This window comes from Schistocerca piceifrons, chromosome 10 (genome assembly GCF_021461385.2).
Source record: "Schistocerca piceifrons isolate TAMUIC-IGC-003096 chromosome 10, iqSchPice1.1, whole genome shotgun sequence".
Classification (NCBI taxonomy): Eukaryota; Metazoa; Arthropoda; class Insecta; order Orthoptera; family Acrididae; genus Schistocerca; species Schistocerca piceifrons.
Window position 1 is genome coordinate 138,750,899 of NC_060147.1, and position 21,391 is coordinate 138,772,289.

At 39.3% G+C, this 21,391-nt stretch overlaps 1 protein-coding gene across 1 annotated transcript in view; it reads left to right on the plus strand.

Moving 5' to 3' along the window:
• The window catches only part of LOC124718777 (histone-lysine N-methyltransferase 2C-like), a 434,091-nt gene that overhangs the window by 341,805 nt on the left and 70,895 nt on the right, over nucleotides 1-21,391 (plus strand). Inside the window, exons 59-60 of the mRNA XM_047244388.1 lie at nucleotides 8,056-8,176; nucleotides 9,531-9,625. Of these exons, the coding sequence (XP_047100344.1) occupies nucleotides 8,056-8,176; nucleotides 9,531-9,625 (216 nt within the window). The remainder of the gene's footprint in view (nucleotides 1-8,055; nucleotides 8,177-9,530; nucleotides 9,626-21,391) is intronic.

Here is a 21,391-nt window from a genome sequence, read left to right on the forward strand (position 1 = left end):
AGGAGGAATTCATCTGAGGAAGTTGGCATATGCCGTACCGTTGATGAAATAAGGGCCAATAATTGTAGTTCCAAGCATCCCTCACCAGACATTAACTCTCCATTGACGCTGATGTTTCACTTGTCTAAGCCATCGTGGGTTGTCGCTGGACCAATAATGCATGTTCCTTGTATTTACCTGTCCTTTCTTTGAGAAGGAACATTCATCGGTAAATAGAACACTGGAGAAGAAGTTCAGGTTGGTGAGGATTTGTTGCTGTGCCCACTGACAGAACTGTGCGTGATTCTGGAAATCATTCCCGTGCAATTCTCAATGTAGGTGTACATGGTAAGGGTGAAACTGGTGACGTGTAAGAATCCAATGTACACTGGTTTTAGGAATGCCAAACTCGTGTTCAAGCTGTCGTGTGCTCACATGTGGATTCGTGGCAACGGAAGCGAGAACAGTAACTGTGGCAGCTTCATCTCCGTGAGTGCTACGATGATTGCATTGTCGTGGGTTGAAATTCCCCGTTTCCTGAAGCTTGGCAACAAGATGAGGAAACATCGGTCGGGAAGGTGGGTTCTTGTCAGGATATCGCTCTCTGTACAGTTCTGCTGCCTGCGTAGCATTTCGCCTACCTTCAAAATCAACAACAATAAAAGAAATATTATATCAATGCAGTTTGTAGGAAGGACAGTAGCCTTTACTGTATGCCAACTTCACACAACAGTATTTAATAGGACTAAACAACTGTACTAAATGTACTCACAAATAAGAAAACTATTGCAATTACTGTTCTGCTAACTTACATTCCCCATAAATGAGTAGCATTTCTACCTCCTCTTTGTTGATGTACATTCTACTCACACAACTCTTCAATTGATGATGGCTGACGGAATGACGGGTGGTCATTCTACTTGTGTTTACATTTGTCCGCTGTCAACATCAGCACATAGATGTGTTCCATTACTCTGAGTACCTGCGCTAAGTGCTGGGAGCATCAATTTTGTGTTATGTAATTAATAATGTAGTTTTTCAGTGAATGGTACATTGTGATACATTTTTAAATAGGTCTTAAGGTGATAAAATGAATTACCGAATAAAAAATACAGGGTGCCATTTAAAAAAGTTATACCACTGTTCATATCTTTGTGATAAACAAAGCTACAACGACCATTTGCTTGAAACATTTTGTAATTTGCATCTGGACAAACAGTAATTTAGGTTGGTCAAGGTAAATGGGACACCATGTATAAAAGTCAATGTTTGTTTGTTTCTTCATATTTTATGCGCAGCCATAACGCTCGTGTGATTGTGATAAAACAGTAAGTGGCATGTGTGTCATACCGGCAAGTGTATTTGAAAGAGGGTGGCAGTTGTGAGATATTTGAGTTTGACAGAAAGAAGCAGATCAGCGTTTTATAGTGCCAAATTGAAATTTTCCAGTGCAAACAGTAATTTTTGAAGTTTTTCATTGAACCAGTGAACAATATTTTGGTTATCAAGCGTATATCGTGTTAATAGCTTTGTCAAAAAATATGCCTCCCAAACATTCGTCACTTAGTAGATCCACCAGCACAGCACATAGAAACATTGAATTGGAATTTCTCAAACAAATGAGGAATGACACAGATCGTCTACGAATTGCACATTCACGTGCATGAGAATCTAGAGATCAACACGGGGCAAGGATCGAAAGAGAATGTTGACGTGCTACTCGATCGTGTGCATCACAATCACAAGAGCAACGTGCATCAAGGAATGGAGCAGATTATTTACAAATTGCTGATTCAAGTGCATCAAAATCAGAAGAGTGACAGGCTGTAACAATCGAAAGAGAATGTGTAGGTGCTGCTCGGTTGCGCACATCGGAATCAGGAGACCAATATGCTGCGAGAATTGAAAGAGAATGTTCACGAGCCACTTGTTCGGATATGTCACATGTTTTGCATTATGAACGAGGTGTGAAAGTTATTTTTTTTCTGTGTGCCACCCAACAAAATTGCAAGTGACGTGATGTATGCCGAGAAAAACTCAGAAAGTATGCCAGAAATAGTGGTGGCAACGATCGTAAAACCATACTGTGATGTAAATAAGAATTGAGGAACCCGTGGATGGTGGTGGTATTTGTCACTTAAACTAGTTTGAGAATAAATATATATCTCAGGTTGCAGACATGCACAATTAAAAGACACTTCTCGGGCCAGAATGCATATTCCTTGATGTGCCTTCTTTACTGTAAATATCAGTCTGTCGTTTCCTACATTGTTGAAATTTCTACCGCCTACATTGTTGAAATTTCTACCTGGAGTTTCCATTGTTAAATAAATAAATAAACAACAAAAGTTTTTGCATTAAGGCAGGCCTACGATTTCCATATTATTGTTCACTTCAATATTATGCAAACTAATCCACTTACAGGTAAATACAGATATCTTTGTTTTATTCTATCAAATGGAAATATTATTTTCTTTTTTAACTTTCTAACAATTATAAGTGTAATTTACATTTTTCTTCTCTTCCTTTTCCTTTATTCTTACATGTGAAAGCAGTGAATTCACACCGTATAATGATACGCCAGAATGGAACAAATCGTATTCTGCAATGCCGTCAAATATTTTATCGGCACTTGGTAGACACGTATGCTAAAACTGAATACAAATGTTTTTATTCATTCACTTTCATCAAATATCATTGCATTCAGAAGAATACATTCATTTGCAAGATGCAGTTACAAACTGTGGAAATGTTTCTGACGTTGGCAAAATGATCATACTCCCAGCAGTGTCGAGTGGTAGCTCATGGCAAATGCACGAATATACACAAGATGCCACGACACACGTCCATTCGTATGGCCGCTCTGACTTTTTCATCGCATTTACACGCAATCCGACACGGCACGAAATAAAAGAGCTTCTATTGTCCAGTCAGCACCCGTTCGATCGACACGATTTGACTGCACGAATATATGAGCAAAAACTCGCTAAATTGATGGACTTAATTGTGAAACATCACATTTATAGTGAAACTCACTGCCGGACATATGCAACTGAATGGCAGAAGAGAGGACTCGTAGCACACAAAATGAAAATATATGCAGCTCAAATTGATGATTTCATGTGTGCAGAAATTCCTAATCCTGAAGAAGATGTACTGCTGTTCGATACAGTATTGTGATGAAAAACATGGTGCGCGGACCGTGCACAGCACTGAACCTGCTCAAGCTGCATGGTTGATAATGAATGCATGAAACAGTATCCCAGAGAGTTAGTTTGTGAAACACACACTGGTGGTGAGAGACATCCACAATACGGACACCAAAAGCCAGAAGGTGGAAGTCAAACAACAACAATCAGAATGAAAATTGACAGCAGATGGATTGTGCCATGGTCTCCTTTGTTATTGAAAACATTTAAAGCTCGTATCATCATTGTCATTCCATCAAATACTTCAACATAGGTAGCGATATGGCAGTAGTCAATATTGACAGACCTGCAATGATGAAGTGAGTCAATTTCAAAGAGGTTGATGTATCAGCAGCAATGAGGCTGTCTTGACCATTTTTTTCCCCACAATACACAGTTGCCGTCCCGGTGTTGTTCATCTCGAAAATGAACAGAGGGTGTATTTCGTGGCAGGCACTGCGTGAAATGTTGTTGGTGAACCAGTGCACACAACACTTGCAGCATTTTCTGCAGAGTGTGAAGAAGATGTATTTGCCAAGACATTATTGCATGCATAAGTTCCAAAGTACTGTACATGGAATGCTACATCAAGAAATTCCAACAACGTAAGTGAGGCATGTGTGAAGAAGTCTTCCAAAATCTATATTCATCTGACATAATGAGCCATGTTTACACAGTACATCCAAAGTGTTACTAGATAAGAATACTGTTGGTTAATGTCAAAAGTCCTACTTCATTTGCAAATTTGAAATTAGTTGATGGCATAGAATGCCAGACATACAGAGAAGCTTTTCTAAATCTTCATTTGCTCAAAAAAGACCAACACTGGGAAACGACATTGGCGGCTGCGTGTGTCAGCTGTCATCTGTGACAAATTCGAACATTGTATTGACCACATGTTTGCCATCCAACCCGAAAGGTTTGTGGGAAAAATTCAGAGAGTATTTGATAAATGATATTTTGCACTATGTTCTTACCATTAGCGAAGACAATTCCATCAGTTTAGTGAGAGAATAGCAGTACACACTAATGACTTTCATGCAAATGAACAACTTTTGCTTGCAGAACAAAAATTGGTCTGCAACACAATTAAAAATGCCATGTCAAATGGCAGAGGTAGTCTGTTCTTCCTTGATGTGCCTGGCAGCACTTGAAGAATGTTCCTCACCAGTTTTCTGTTAGCTCACTTTAGATTTCAACGTGGAATTGCTTTGGCTCTTGCTTCATCAGATATTGCAACTATGTTATTATATTAGATGGTGGATGAACAGTGCATTCAACACTCAGATTGACATTGGATATGGATTCTTGGTGGCTCTAGTATGTAATGTTTCAAAAGGATCTGGCATGGCTAAAGTTATTAAACTTATGCAGGGTCATTGTATGATATGAGTGCACCACAGTTCATAAGAAACAGAACGAATCACTTGATTGAACTTGTAAAGATTTACAATCAGATGTGTAAAGATTTACAATCAGATGTACAGCCATTCGGTGGCGCTTTCATTTTATTATTTTGTGACCTTAGACAAACTCAAGTATCACATCTTTGGAGCCATGAGCAAAAACTTATATTAAAGACCAATATGCATGTACATTTGCAGTGCAATACGTCTGCAGTCACATATTCAAAACAACTATTGAACACTGGTGAATAAAAATTACCATTTGATATTTGATGCTAAAAAAAAAAAAAAAAAAAATTGTCGCCATACTATTTTGGCTGCTGGAAACAGTGACATAAGTGCAATCAGATCAGCCATACAATCCAAGAACAAATTGCTGGCGGTTCTGTTATGTGCAAATCTATTGACAGCTTCATGAATGCGGACGAAGTTGTTAATTATCCAGTCGAAGTTTTAAAATCATTGGATCTTTGTGGTGTGCCATCGCACTGATTACCTCTCAAAGTCGGCGAGCCAATTACTCTCTTGTGAAACATTAATCCACCCCAATTATGTAATGGAACAATACTCGCTGTGAATAAACTGATGCTGAATGTCATCGAGGCAACTATTCTTAATGAAAAGTTGAAAGGAAAAGATTTGCACATTCCACACCTTCCCATCATTCCTACTGACATGCCATTTGATTTCAAACGACTGCATCTCCCCATTCGACTTGTGAATTGTCGACGACCATTAACAAGGCACGAGGTGAGTCACTTCAAGTGTGCAGATTGAGTCTAGAAAATCCATGTTTTTCACGAGGCCAGTTACATGTTCGCAAGACAGACAGCCAAGAAATTCGTTTCTTTTTGCTGAAGACTGAAAAACAAAAAAAATATTATCTATCCAAAACTTGAACAATAAAGTCAACAAAATGAAATTAATATAATTTATACTTCTCCTTTCTGTATATCATCAACTTTCAGAAAATGAATTTATTATTCACAATGAAATAAATATCATGCCTAATTAAACCTGAAAATTCTCTCAAATTTCAAATAATATTTCCAAAAGTATTTCTTCTGTGGTAGGCGATGACGACAATAACAACAGTAATGATAGCGGCGGATATAGAAAGAACTTATATGTGTATGAGATAGATGTTTTCTGATAACAGCAAGTGTTGAGGAAAGGAAATTTAGGAAGACTGTACCAGTTACGAATACTGGGAAAAGAGAAAGGTTTGGTTGGAGGGAAGGATGTGGAAGGTTAACAAGTGCATACAGGGACAATGGTAATCCTTATTGGTGCAAGTGGCATTCTTCTTCAGTCGTCTTGTAGATAGCTCTTCAAGGAGTTAGACATTTTAACTGCAAATTTACAATATACGTATATATTCACTAATTAAGTTTGTCATAAAACAATCCACCACAATTTGAGAAGAGTAGCGATGTTTGCAACACAAGTACACATATCCTGTAAACTGTCTCATTCCACATAATTTTAATAAAAGAAATTCTTTCAAATGATCTGTGGGACGTGTAACTAACTAAGGAAGATCACTTGAATAGAATGTATAGCATCTTGCAAAAGAGGTTATAAGATGAATAGTAACAAAAAATTAAAACAAAGATAATGAAATGTAGTTGAATTAATTCAGGTAATGGTTGAGAAATTAGGAAAAGTTGTAACCTCATAATGTGAGAGCTGCAATTAAAGAAACAATAAATAAAAGAAAATAAAAATTAAAAAGATCCTGTGAAATACAGAATGCTACAGATTTTTGGTATGACGAGGGAATTTTGCTGGTTCTTTTAATGGAGTTTGTTCAAATGGGACATTTTTTGCTGTCCCCCATACGTCTCAGGCTTTGACATGCCCAGTGGCAGAATTTTATGAAGGAGGAATTTTTGTAAATTAGTGAAGCGTTATACAAATGCTTACATTTAAATTGCACTGTGTTCAAAAATAGCAAAAACAGTATTTTTTTCTTTCTATGAAAGTTTTTTTTATTTACAGCCAAACGTAGGTTACTTTTCAAACTGCCATAGTACTTACGAATAATTGAAACAATGTCACGGCAAACTTTAAAGGGCCTATATGTGAATAGCACAAGTGTAGCCATTCTGTTACTTTCACTAGTGATCACAGCTGTTGCCTCTGTTGCCATGTATTTGGACACAGTGGTACGAGGCCTCCATTACTCACAATTTGTCTCTTTGCTGTGACATGCCTCCGATTATTTTGTAAGTACGTGCACATTAACATATTGAGTGTTTGTCATTCACACTGTTCTTGTCTTCCCATTATATTTTCCTGACATATTTTGTTGTATTTTTTTACATGCTTTACAGTAGCACAATGTCAAAAAATTGCAGTAACAGAATAAAAACTTTTGCTGCCGTCTCTAAGCGGAATATGACATCTGTAACAAAAGGTAGACTTCCTCTAGGGAAGTGCACACCATTTTTCCTAATGTTATTGTATCTGTGAATATATCTGTTGCTAAGGAGACTGTCTATACTACGCTTGGCTGTCCTCTTTTTAGAATACTGCTGTGTGGTGTGGTATCCTTACCAGTTACGATTGACGGAGTACATCAAAAAAGTTCAAAGAAGGGCAGCACATTGTGTATTATCGCGAAATATGGGAGAGAGTGTCACTGAAATGATACAGGATTTGGGCTGGACACCATTAAAACAAAGGCGTTTTCCGTTGTGACGGAATCTTCTCGAGATAAAATAATGGAACTCAGAACTCGTACGGAAAGAAATAGATGTTTGTTCTTTCCGTACAATATATTAGATTGGAATAATAGAGAATTGTGAAGGTGTTTCAATGACCCCTCTGCTGGGCACTTAAATGTGGTTTGCAGAGAGTCCATGTGGATGTAGATGCCAAAGTGCATTGAATTATTTTCAACAAATTTCATCAGAGAGCAAATGTAGTGCCATGCCGCAGATAATATTCTTGACAGCTTAAACAACTGCTTGCAAGATGTAGGTCCAGTGAATGCTTTTTCCCTAAGTGAGGAGTTACCTAAAATATTCATCTTGGTAGGACATCAGTGAATGAAAATATGTTAGCTTACTGATTTCTGTGTCCCCAAACTTAGGAAGTAGCTGAAGGTAAAAACTTCGCCTGTCTCTTACAATGTTTTTCAGATTTGATCTTCATTGTGACACTTTATTATTTTTTATTGGTACACTAAATTAATAGCAGTTGGGATAGTTTCGACTGTTGAGAACAGAATAAATGTGTGTGTGTGTGTGTGTGTGTGTGTGTGTGTGTGTGTGTGTGTGTGGGTGGGTGGGTGTGTTTTTTTTTTAAGAGGGAAGTTATTTTTTGCTCTGCTTCTCAACAGTGCTCGTTTCATCTGCAAAAAGGACTTAATTCCTTTTCAGAACTTGACAGATATGCAAAAGTAACAACTTTTTTTGAGTGGAACTACTTGTACAATAGCTAACTGACTTTTCCTCTGTAACATGTGTTTACAACAGATCAGCCCCATGCCAGCGAGTGAGATTAAACGGGAGCAGCCAGACGTGCTGAGCCCCACCGGCAAGCTGGAGCCGAAGGATGAGGCGATGGACCTTCTGGGCCAGGACCAGGCGTCTCTGGGTGAGTGGGAAGTAACCACTCGTAACGGGTTACACGAGGTTGTAGAAGTTTAGTCGAGCACACAGAGCTCTGCAGTCTGACTGACACTCTCTGATCTTTTATAACCGTACATTGTACAATTTTGTTCACAGTTTGAAAACGGTCCTTCGTGCCGTATCTAGTTAGTAACTTTGCTCGATTAAAATCCAGTGTTTTTGCATGCAGTCTGTAATAATTCTATTGCATATCTTGTACAGTACAGACAGGAGGTAAATAAGCCTGTCGTTTTTGTCTTGCTGTTACCTTCCCTTTAAATCAGAGTAACCACCACGTTTAGGGAGTTGCCTCAGCGAACAATTAGCGAGGTCCTTTTGTATTACTTAGCCTCAATTTCAGTTGAAGCACTGCTACCTCCTGGTGCCATTCCTCTCTTCATATTTTGGAAATCTAAATACCTCGTCTGCCGTCCTTTACAGAGTACGTGTGGCAGAGTTATTTCTTTGATGCACAAATGTGTCAGGTGACCAAAATCTGTTCGCCTGCCATTTTGGAAGGACGGCAGTACAGCTTGTTGTGGCAGACGAGAATTAGTTTGCACTGGTCAGCCAGGATACTGACGCTCCTGTATTTTTGTCATCGTGAGGCTAGTCCCTCAGACTGTCACGGTAATGTAATGTGTTGAAGTTTCTACTCAATTCATTGCTCGTAATATCCATTATCTCCTTTTGTTTGGTTTTAACAGAGACAGTGTGGACGCGAGGTTCAAAAATGTGGGGCTACTTTGCACAGACTTCGGATGTCAGATCGGGCTAGACAGTTCACTCTTACTTACCGTGATGATTCTTGCCTGACAGGCTAGTACCTTAGACTTCGGAGTTTTCTGTCTAGAGTTTTTGCGAGGGTTTTCTGTACACTGGGTAACGCATCTGTTCTGCGTGTAGATTTTGCAGCTGTCATTCATTGGTCACAGAGAAACCTTAAAATAGATTGAAACAGTTGTCAGCGTCATTCACGACAAGTCCATTGACGACTCATTATTTTTGTGCTACTGGGGAGAAAGTATTAGTTAGCAGCATGCTACTGGGGAGAAAGTATTAACTAGCAGCATTTTTGGATGAGCTGTTTGGTAATTCTGCAAGGACATTAGTTTTATGTCACCAATTTCCAGTTATCTGCCTATCACAAGAAGTGATTAGCTAACTGAACCCCTTTCGCAGACAGACAAATGGTGTGACCAGTTTACGTCAGTAATATTAATTTACCAAATATCTTCTGCTGTCGTGTATTTCAAACCTATGACATAACTCGATTTGAGTAATTACTGTCTCCAGACTGTCACATTTTCTGAGCTCACTGTGTTTCTGCTATCTCGCAGAGTTGAAGAAGTTAAAAAGGCGCCAATACCAGCAGAAGCGCCGTCAGAGCCAGGGCAAGGAAGCTTCGACAACCCCGAAGAAGAGGCCGCGCAAGGTAAGTGCACTGCTAATTCTGATCTCAAATGGAGGAACTGCTCTCACAGTTGAACACTTTGCCCAAAGTGTACTGCAGTAAAACCCCTTTTTAACAAATCTCTGGGAACTCGAATAATTAGTCCTTTATTGAGGACATTTTTAATATGACGTTCACCTTATTTACACTGAATGGATGTCCACAACGTAAATCTGCATCTTTAGATGATCAAAACTATTCTTTGATCACAAGCTGTCATGTGCTGGAAGCCAGCTAAATGTGAGCTTTACAGTCCTGCACTTGTAAATTACACTTATGGTCCCCCAAATAACAACATTATTTAAAGAAAGTGTCAAAAATGAAGAGTCCATTCTTTTTATTCAATATTGTATTTATTGATTAATGATAGAGTATGAATACGATAAAAAACCTCCTTAAATTGAATCTTTTGTTGTATGAAAAATTAAGAAATCCATCAGAGTGCTTTGGTTCTTTCTTCCAATATAGTGCACTAACAGCTGGTTGATGCTGTAAGAACTGACAAAACTGGTGAAAAATAGCATCTAACAGCATCAGTCCTGCAGAGCTATGTAAAGGTCTATCATCATCATCATCAACAACAATAACATCATCATCATCATCATGCATCTGCACCATAACTTATTTTGCTTGTTCCATCACAAGAGAATCACACTTACATGATGAAAGAGGCTGTCATAATAAGCAACAATCCTCAACCATCTCAATTGCTATAACATCTGTAATGATTCCAAAACGTTTTGGAGGAATTGCTATTAAATCTCATGTGTAAGATAATACACTGAAAAGGTAGAAGCATGCCGCCCCCCCCCCCCCCCACCACACACACACACACACACACACACACACACACACACACACACACACACACGCGCGCGCGCGTACGTTTGGCAAGGTGAAGTAGCACGCATCATTACCTTGCAGTTGAACCGTGATATGTGGTCACAGAAAATTGATAGACACAGTGTTGAGTCCAACAGGACTTAAGCACCTGCCTCAAAGCAGAACAAGTAAAATGCACTCGATAAATATTTCATTGACAATACAGATAAATGTATTAGTAGACAGCAATTTCTGAGTTATTAAGATTAGTTTAAAGAAAACTGACTCTACAGAAACTTCACAACATTTCTTCCACAAAACTGGACTTTCAGGCTAGCAAGGAAACTCCAAGAAAAAACTATTCGATCTGTGGTGCTGCTTTTGGAAGGTGCCCGAATGAACAAATCGAAAAAATAAAACATTGAATTTAAAGCTGCCAGTGATTTATTTATCATTCATACACACTACACTGTGAATATGTGTTGCAAAGTGACAAGTATTGTCAACCAACAATCACAGACAACGTTTCATTTTTCTGAATTCAGTGTTTTGTTTGGCGATCACTTCTCCTCTATGACTACAGCAGAAAAACTTGGGACTATTGTGTAGAAATGGACAGAAAAATTTTTTAAAACCTTAGAGAAAAGCCAAACTTTCAGCTTTAATTAAGGAGCACAAATCTCTATATTAGCGTTGCAGCAGTACTAACCTGATTCTCATAGTGTCTCAGTAGTCACTCTCAGTCACCGCAAAGCTGAAAGTTTAAACAAGTATGGAATGTGCTTGTTTAAATACGTACATGACACCTCAATTCTCCACTAAGATATATTAATAGTAACCGTGAACAGTTTTGATAGCGCATTGAAATAGATCAGCACGTACATTCATAGTGGCTACGCTGATTGTTCTATTGTGGCAAGGAGGGGGGGGGGGGGGGGGGGGGGGCAAAAAATTACAGTTTGGACTCTGCACTGTCCCATAGTAATTTATTAGAGTGGATTACACTTTGGTAGTTCAGTTAATCTAGTCCATAAAGAGCTTCACAGTATCTAAAAATAACTTGTTTTGATGGCAGTGAAATTGCACTCTCTTGCTAATCACAATTTTAATAAAGTATTCCCTAATTTGAATTACTGTAATCACTCAGCAGTGTTTAGACGTTGAGATTAGTGAGTTTAGTGCTTGTCAGTGTGCATATTTTTGCATACAAAAAGTGCACAATTGTGCTGTCAGCCAACACTGAGAGTGCACCTGACCCAGGTCTCACACGTGAGCTGTCAAACTGCTAATTGTTGGTGTGGTCCAGCTGCTTACAGACAGGCATAAGACTAAACTGCATCGTGCTTTGAAAACTGGCAAGGCTGGATTTTACTTTTTTAGATCGACCACAAGAACTAATATGATTCTGGCTCGAAGAAATACTGGTGGTCAGAAATTTAAAAAAATATATATGGGCACTATGATTCCTGCACAGTGTGAATGCCCTTGTTTACTTGTAGGAGCACCGTATTACCAGTTAGCATTAATTAGATGAAATTATTAATTAGTGGGTTAATTATCCAGTAATGGATGTCATATTGTACAGAAAAATTAAAGTAATTGAATATGTAGTCGAAGCTTGGAATCTAACAATGATTATGATGAAATTTGCAATTGCTCTGAACTTTAAGTTTCATTAGTGCTTAAGATTATTATTTTTAGGTAATTTAAAATATGTTACCGAAAAGCTGGAATGCTTAGTTTTAGGAAGGTATATATCATTATACTTAGTGACTACATCCCTGAGTTTGAGAGACTCTTGAAAAGTAGTGAAGCTCACACAATGATGCTTGTATCGAAAGCTGGGCTAATGGAAAATGGAGGTGGTGTATTTGTTGCAGTAGACAAGAAACTCAAATCCACTGAGATAGAAATTGAAGCTGCATATGAGATTGTTTGGGCAGAACTCAGTATAAGGGGTGGGCTTAAATTATAACAGGATTCTTCTGTCGACCATCAAACTCTCCTTCTGACGTAACCAAAAATATCGGAGAAAAAGCAGTTCATCCGTATACAAGTCCTTCAGTGATAATGTAATTGTTGGTGGAGACTTTAATCATCCAATGATAAATTGGGGGGGGGGGGGGACAGTTTTGTCAATGGTGATTGTGACAAGACATCCTGTGAAACATTACTAAGTGACTTCTCTGAAAACTACCTAGAACACGTACTTAGGAACCTCTCTCATTGTGGTAATATATTAGATCTCATCTCTTTAAGGACGTGCACATCAAAACTCGTATCAATGCCCGTGAGTTGGTTGTGACAACAATTTGAGATAATCATACTTTGATAAGGGCAACTAAAGCAAGTTGAAAGATGTATATGTTCAGTAAACTAGATAAAAAAAGGCTGTACAGTTATATCTCAATGAAGAAACTTTTAGCTCAGGACTGGAGCATGTAGAGAAGGTATGGCTCAAGTTTTAAAAAGTAGTTTACCTTGCTGTGGATAGATAGGTACTCAGCAGAACCGTTCATGATGAGAGGAACCCTCTACGAAAGATATAAAGTCACTGTAAAGTATACTGCATAATAGATTTAACACAAAGTATAAGGCTATAGACAAAGAGGCACCAAATGCGACGTGTTTATCTGTCCCGAGGACAGCGTGTGAAGCTTTCAGTGACTGCTGTTGCAAAATGTTGTTGAAGGAACTCTGAAAGACCAAAGAAAGTGCAGTTATATGTAAAGGCTGTTATTGACACCAAAGTTAGCATCAAGTCACTTGTGGATCAGGCATGAATTGAAATTAAGGGTACTAAAACAGAAGCAAAGATGCTTAACTAGTTTTTAAATGTTCCTTTACGAAGGAAAACTCAGGAGTATTGCTCCAGTGTTATCTTGTACCACTGAAAAAATGAGTGAAATAGATAACAGTGTGAGATGCGTTGAGAAACAGCTGAAATCATTAAAATTGGAAAAAAGCTCCAGGGTCCAATGGGATCGCTGTTAGCTTCTGTAGTGAATTTGTGGTTGAGTTAGCCCTTCTTCTAATTATAATCTGTCATAGCTCCCTCAAACAAGAAACCGCACTCTGTTTCTTGGGGAATACACCGGTCATACGCATCTACAAGAAGGATAGTAGAAATGATCCACAGAACTACCGTACAAAATCCTTGACATCTGTTTGTTGTAGAATCTTAGAAAACAGTCTGAGCTCAGACATAATAAGGTATCTCGAACAGAATGACCATCTCCGCGCCGGTCAGCACGGATTTCGAAAACATCGCTTGTGTAAAACCCAACTCACACTTTTCTCACATGACACACTGAAAGCTAAGGACCAAGGCAGTAATGAAGATGTAGTGTTTCTTTATTTCTAAAAAGCATTTAACTCAGTACCACACGTATGCGTATTGTCAAAAGTACGATCGTGTGGGGTATTGAGTGAAATTTGTGATTGGATTGAGGGCTTTTTGGTAGGGAGGACACAACGTGGTATCTCGGATGGAGAGTCATCGTCAGATATAGAAGTAACTTTGGGTGCACCCCAGGGAATTGTGTTGGGACCTTTGGTGTTCACATTGTATATTAATGACCTTGCAGATAATAGTTACAGTAAGCTCACACTTTTTTGCAGATGGAGCAGTTATCTATAGTGAAGTAATATCTGAAAGAAGCTGCATAAATATTCAGTCAGATCGTGATAAGATTTCTAAGCGGTGCAGAAATTGGTGGCTTCCTTTAAATGTTCAGAAATGTGAAATTGTGTACTTCACAGAATGAAAGAATGTAGTATCCTATATTGTAATATAAATGAGTCACAGTTAGAATTGACCAACTCATACAGCTACCTCGGCGTAACACTTTGTAGGGATATGAAATGGAATGGTGACATAGTCATAAGTAAAACAAGTACTAGACTTATGTTTATCAGCAGAATAGTGGGGAAAAACAATTATTCTACAAAGTAGATTGCACCCATCCCCTATGTATCACTCGCATAGGATTCATGATGACAAAATTAGATTACTTACAGCACACACAAAGGTATTTAAACAGTCATTCTTCCCATGCTCTTTATCGTGCACTTTGCAGTGGTTTGCAGAGTACAGATGCAGATATGGAATTATGCTGATAAGCTCATGATGTTTTACACATATCAAGCTATGGTGCTACCTTTAACTACTGCAACTTTTAATTAGCATGCTCTATATCCAAACTAATGTTACTCCTAGAATCAGGACAGTTAGAAGAATAAACTCATCAATGACTCTAAATTTGGGAGGGGGGGGGGGGGGGGGGGGGGGTCAAGCTTGATGGTACTGAAAATATACCTAACAATTAGAGAAAAGGAAAACGAAATTTGTTATTAACAGGGATCGAAAACATAATAGAATGGGGTAGAACCACCATGCGCACAACTGAAAAAAATTTGTGAGAAAATGGTTCCTTACTACCGCAGTACCATCTAGACCTAAAACTTATACTACTGGTCTGGGATTTTGCAAACGATAAAGTCCGTAGTAGTAATGCATCAAACATTTCACTCTCTAACACAAGGCAATAACAGCTGATGCTTGTGAAACTGTGTGCCGGACCGAGACTCGAACTCGGGACCTTTGCCTTTCGCAGGCAAGTGCTCTACCAACTGAGCTACCCAAGCACGACTCACGCCCGTCGTCACAGCTTTACTTCTGCCAGTACCTCGTCTCCTACCTTCCAAACTTTACAGAAGCTGTCCTGCCAACCTTGCAGGACTAGCACTCCTGAAAGAAAGGATGCTGCGGAGACATGGCTTAGCCACAGCCTGGGGGATGTTTGCAGAATGAGGAGAGCTTCTGTAAAGTTTGGAAGGTAAGAGATGAGGTACTGGCAGAAGTAAAGCTGTGAGGACGGGACGTGAGCCGTGCTTGGGTAACTCAGTTGGTAGAGCACTTGCCGGCGAAAGGCAAAGGTCCCGAGTTTGAGTCTCGGTCCGGCACACAGTTTTAATCTGCCAGGAAGTTTCATATCAGCACACACTCCGCTGCAGAGTGAAAATCTCATTCTGACTTGTGAAACTAATAAATGAACACCGTGTTTCGCCCTCCCTGACATGAGCCTTTCAACGTACCATCAACTGGGGGGATTTTGCCATAGAAAGGTGACTTTACCCACAGTATGTTGTCAAGTTCAAGATTCTCATGTCATAAAACTTAGTGTAATATTGGTACCTACCCAGTCAGTGTCCAGTGTTTATAATAATGAACTGTTCAAAAAGTCGGCAACTAGTGCGGCTACTTTAGACAGTATTTTATTTCGTGTGATTTTTTATTACCAATATGGGAAGAGTTTATGAAAGGAATCCAGGGGCTAGGAAGTATTGCGGTTATTCTATGGAGAGGTTAGGGAGAGCACTTAAGGCCATTCAGAAGGGAATGTCACTCCAGAATGTGGAGAAAAAGTTTTGTCCCCCCATAAAAACAGTTTCGATTAAATTTAAAGGGAAACGTGTTCAGAGTGTTGCGATTCAATATGTTTTCAATGAGACTGAAGATAAACGAATGGTAAAGTCAGTAAACGCCTGTAGTGACTCCTCTGGACTCAAATGATATAAGATTGGTTGGAAAATCATACGAGGGGCATTTGAAAAGTTTGTGCAAAGTCCGAGAGGTGGCACCACCGGCGCGTATCGAGGTCATGTTTAGTTAGAAGCATCTTTAGAAAGAACGCACACCAAGTTTCAACCATATTGGTGTATTTCTTTGTGTTTGGCATTTGTGTGAATCAAGGAAGTCGAGTGATTGTCAAAAAATGGACCAAAAAAGAATTTCATATGATAATTATACATTACTTTATGAAAGGCAAAATGCTTCGGGAGACTAAAGAGAAGCTTGATAAACATTTCAATGACTCTGCACCCTCAATTAGAACACTTCGTGGTTTCAAAATTTCCAGAGTAGCCATGTGGGCAGAAGTGATGCTGAACGTTCTGGATGCCCTGTGGAGATTACGACTCCAGAAATTATTGATAAAATCCATGATATGGTGATGGATGACAGAAGAGTTAATGTGCATGAGATTGCTAGTGCTGTGGGCATATCAAATGAATGGGTACATAATATTTTGCATAAACATTTGGACATGAGAAAGTTATCCGCAAGATGGGTTCCACGATTTCTCACGTTTGACCAAAAACAGAATCGTGTGAAGTGTAGCAAGGATGGTTTGCAGCTGTTCAGGAAGAATCCACAGGACTTCATTTCGTCACTGTGGATGAAACATGGATACATTACTATACTCCTGAGACCAAACAATTATCTAAACAATCGGTTACCAACGGAGATTCTGCACCAAAAAAAGTGAAGACCATTCCTTTTGCCGGAAAGGTTATGGTGACTGTCTTTTGGGATTCGCAAGGGATAATCCTCATCGACTATCTGGAAAAGGGTAAAACTATTACAGGTGCATATTATTCATCATTATTGGACCGTTTGAAAACCCAGCTGCAAGAAAAACTCCGGCGATTGGACCGCAAAAAAGTCCTTTCCGTCACAACAATGCACCAGCACACACCTCAGGAGTTGTGGTCACAAATTAATGGAAATAGAATTCCAACCCCTTTCACATCCCCCCTATTCTCCAGACTTGGCTTCCTCGGATTACTATTTGTTCCCCAATTTGAAGAAATGGCTGGCGGACAAAAATTTTATTCAAATGAGGTGGTGATTGCAGCAACTAATAGCTATTATCCGGACTTGGACAATTCCTAGTGTTAGGAAGGGATCAACAAATTAGAACAGCATTGGACGAAGTGTATAAGTTTAAAAGGAGACTGTTGAAAAACAGAAATATATAAAAAAAATTTTTTTAAAAAAGCTAGCTGCTCGAACGTTAAAAGGCGCCTTTCTGAAGTGGGCAAGAATGATATTATTACCTATTTTGATAATTTCAATACAACACTGGCAGGTGTTTCACCACAAGATAATGTTGACTGTGATGAGACTAAACTCAGTGACGACCCTAATAAAAAACTGACAGTAGTGAGATGAGGTTAGATATGTGCGAAACTTTTCAAAAGGTGCAATTTCATTGACTTTTTCAGCTACTCCAGCGGTAAACTGTTGCTCATTTATGTCGTGAACAAAGCTGAACAACTTTGGGACACACACACTCAGGACAGTCCTATTGGTTCGAGATGAAATCGCACTAAGGAAGGGTGGTTTGATAGCACAACATCCCAAGACTTGTTAGACTCGGTGCTGTTTCCATATCTGCAGGGACGGAAGATTGTGATTGTGGACAATTTGTCTTCTGATCTTAGTGTTGATATTGTAATGAAATGTACCAATGAAAACATAAGATCCACATTTTTGCCAGCACATTCCGCACATCTCACACAGCCGCTTGATGGTGCCCTTTTTGCACCATTAAAAAGGAAATGGAGAAGTATCCTGGCACACATTCTATTACACTATCCTCATATGGTATCATTGAATAAGGATGGGTTTGCTTGCTCAAATACCTGAACTGATGAAACAAGTACAAGGGGAAAGTTTGATGCTGATATTTCTGCAGGATTCTGGGAAATCGGAATATATCCAGATACGGAAGAGATTGCTGACCAAAAATAACGGAACCAATATCGGCACTGTGAACGTTACTGGAAATGTGGTTTTGGACTATCTCAAGAAGGCAGGAGGTGAGGTGACAGACAAGCTGAAGGTGTTCGACAACATGTGAGGGAAAGGACAGATGTTCCATCAGCGAGCACGGTCGACTCGGGATGCGACACCCTCAGTTCTGATAGTCAGAATTGGACTCGACAGAACGCCGATTACTTTTATGAGTGTACTACAAGTACTGATGAAGATGACCAGTACGAAACTCATTGAAACATTGCAACAAGACGACGCCACCGTCACTCGGCTGATAACCCGAGTATTAGATTGTATGCTATTGCTATCTCCCCTCTCTGGTTGTTGGATGTAAACCCAATGCTGCTGCCACGGTGGCTAAGTTATCAGTTTGGTTCGCAAAATAACACACAATTTGACATTTTGATGAACTGTTGAGTGTTTATATACCAAAATGAGCACTCGTTTTGCTTTTGTGTGCCTTAGGTGCAACTTCCTGTTGCATACATAATTGTCTTATTTATATTATATTGTAGTTTCATTTAGCATGTTGTTATGATTTTGGCCCACATCCATAAACAATCCCCATTTTGTTTATCTGTTCTTGAATTTCCCTGAGATGCAGGCTTACATTTAAGTCGGAGTTCTCAATTCCTTCTTAGAGATAAATGACCCTTAAGAGCTTAGACACTAGTCCTTCACCAGTAGTCTTTGCCACTTCTCTGATGGTGGACAACTTCTCTTTCTCCGTTGCTGCGTCTTTCTCCAGCCCCCCCCCCCCCCCCCCCCCCCCCCCCCGCCCCCTGCTCCCACACACACACACACACACACACACACACACACACACACACACACACACATATTCGCGCCCACGCAAGCACGCACGCTGCAACCGATATAACAATTTCAGTTCAAGATCAATGGAAATTTTTAGTTGTCAGAATTTTTATCTCCTGCCTTATAAATTTCCATGTCTGGTGAATTTAAATATCATTGTTAAACATTTCTGTATCACTGTGTGCCGACGACCTCAATTCCTCAAGGTTTTCCACTTGTCAGAATTATGCAGACAAGAAGACCAGGTTTCAATGAAAATACTGGAAGGTAAGCTTTATAATCAGTTGCAGGACTAAGCATTCTGATCTGTCAGTGTACACTCAGTTGATGTATGCGCCAGGTACAGTCACCAGTTGTTTATAATCATCTCCAGCATTCAGATCTGCAGTTGATGTAATCTTCAGAAATGTATTTGTTCAGAATACCCAAACAGACATCTCAGTTATGTTTTTTATTGTGCGCTTGCACAGCTTCGTGTGCAAGGTAAAACTCACCCTTAAACATATAGACGAGACTTCTGTACTGAAAATGTGGTATACTTCTAGGTAAAATGATCTGGAAAATAAATAAATAACACAATGCAAAGGTACTGTATGTGCAAATAGCATTAGATAATTTTTATAAAAAATTGCAATTTTTCTGTGTATGGTAAATTTTAGAATGAGCACAGTACAAAAAGTTGGGTTTACATACTGACCTTTTCGAGCCTTATTGTCAGTTGGAAGTCATTTTTCAAATCGTGATTTGTTTACCTCTCTATCTGTGAAATACACCTTCCCACATTCCTCGTGTGAGAAACATTAAGTGTATAGAATTTGCTGCTTGACGATAATGTCTATTATTTTCTTATCGATGTACAAATTCAAATAATTTAAAAATTACGTTGTTGTTGTTGTTGTTGTTGTGGTCTTCAGTCCTGAGACTGGTTTGATGCAGCTCTCCATGCTACTCTATCCTGTGCAAGCTTTTTCATCTCCCAGTACCTACTGCAACCTACATCCTTCTGAATCTGCTTAGTGTATTCATCTCTTGGTCTCCCTCTACGATTTTTACCCTCCACGCTGCCCTCCAATACTAAATTGGTGATCCCTTGATGCCTCAGAACATGTCCTACCAACCGATCCCTTCTTCTGGTCAAGTTGTGCCACAAACTTCTCTCCTCCCCAATCCTATGCAATACCTCGTCATTAGTTATGTGATCTACCCATCTAATCTTCAGCATTCTTCTGTAACACCACATTTCGAAAGCTTCTATTCTCTTCTTGTCCAAACTAGTTATCGTCCATGTTTCGCTTCCATACATGGCCACACTCCATACGAATACTTTCAGAAAGGACTTCCTGACACTTAAATCAATACTGGATGTTAACAAATTTCTCTTCTTCAGAAACGCTTTCCTTGCCATTGCCAGCCTACATTTTATATCCTCCCTACTTCGACCATCATCAGTTATTTTGCTCCCCAAATAGCAAAACTCCTTTACTACTTTAAGTGCCTCATTTCCTAATCTAATTCCCTCAGCATCACCCGACTTAATTAGACTACATTCCATTATCCTTGTTTTGCTTTTGTTGATGTTCATCTTATATCCTCCTTTCAAGACACTGTCCATTCCATTCAATTGCTCTTCCAAGTCCTTTGCTGTCTCTGACAGAATTACAATGTCATCGGCGAACCTCAAAGTTTTTATTTCTTCTCCATGAATTTTAATACCTACCCCGAATTTTTCTTTTGTTTCCTTTACTGCTTGCTCAATATACAGATTGAACAACATCGGGGAGAGGCTACAACCCTGTCTTACTCCCTTCCCAACCACTGCTTCCCTTTCATGTCCCTCGAATCTTATAACTGCCATCTGGTTTCTGTACAAGTTGTAAATAGCCTTTCGCTCCCTGTATTTTACCCCTGCCACCTTTAGAATTTGAAAGAGAGTATTCCAGTCAACATTGTCAAAAGCTTTCTCTAAGTCTACAAATGCTAGAAACGTAGGTTTGCCTTTCCTTAATCTTTCTTCTAAGATAAGTCGTAAGGTCAGTATTGCCTCACGTGTTCCAGTGTTTCTACGGAATCCAAACTGATCTTCCCCGAGGTTGGCTTCTACTAGTTTTTCCATTCGTCTGTAAAGAATTCGTGTTAGTATTTTGCAGCTGTGACTTATTAAGCTGATAGTTCGGTAATTTTCACATCTGTCAACACCTGCTTTCTTTGGGATTGGAATTATTATAGTCTTCTTGAAGTCTGAGGGTATTTCGCCTGTTTCATACATCTTGCTCACCAGATGGTAGAGTTTTGTCAGGACTGGCTCTCCCACGGCCGTCAGTAGTTCCAATGAAATATTGTCTACTCCGGGGGCCTTGTTTCGACTCAGGTCTTTCAGTGCTCTGTCAAACTCTTCACGCAGTATCGTATCTCCCATTTCATCTTCATCTACATCCTCTTCCATTTCCATAATATTGTCCTCAAGTACATCGCCCTTGTATAGACCCTCT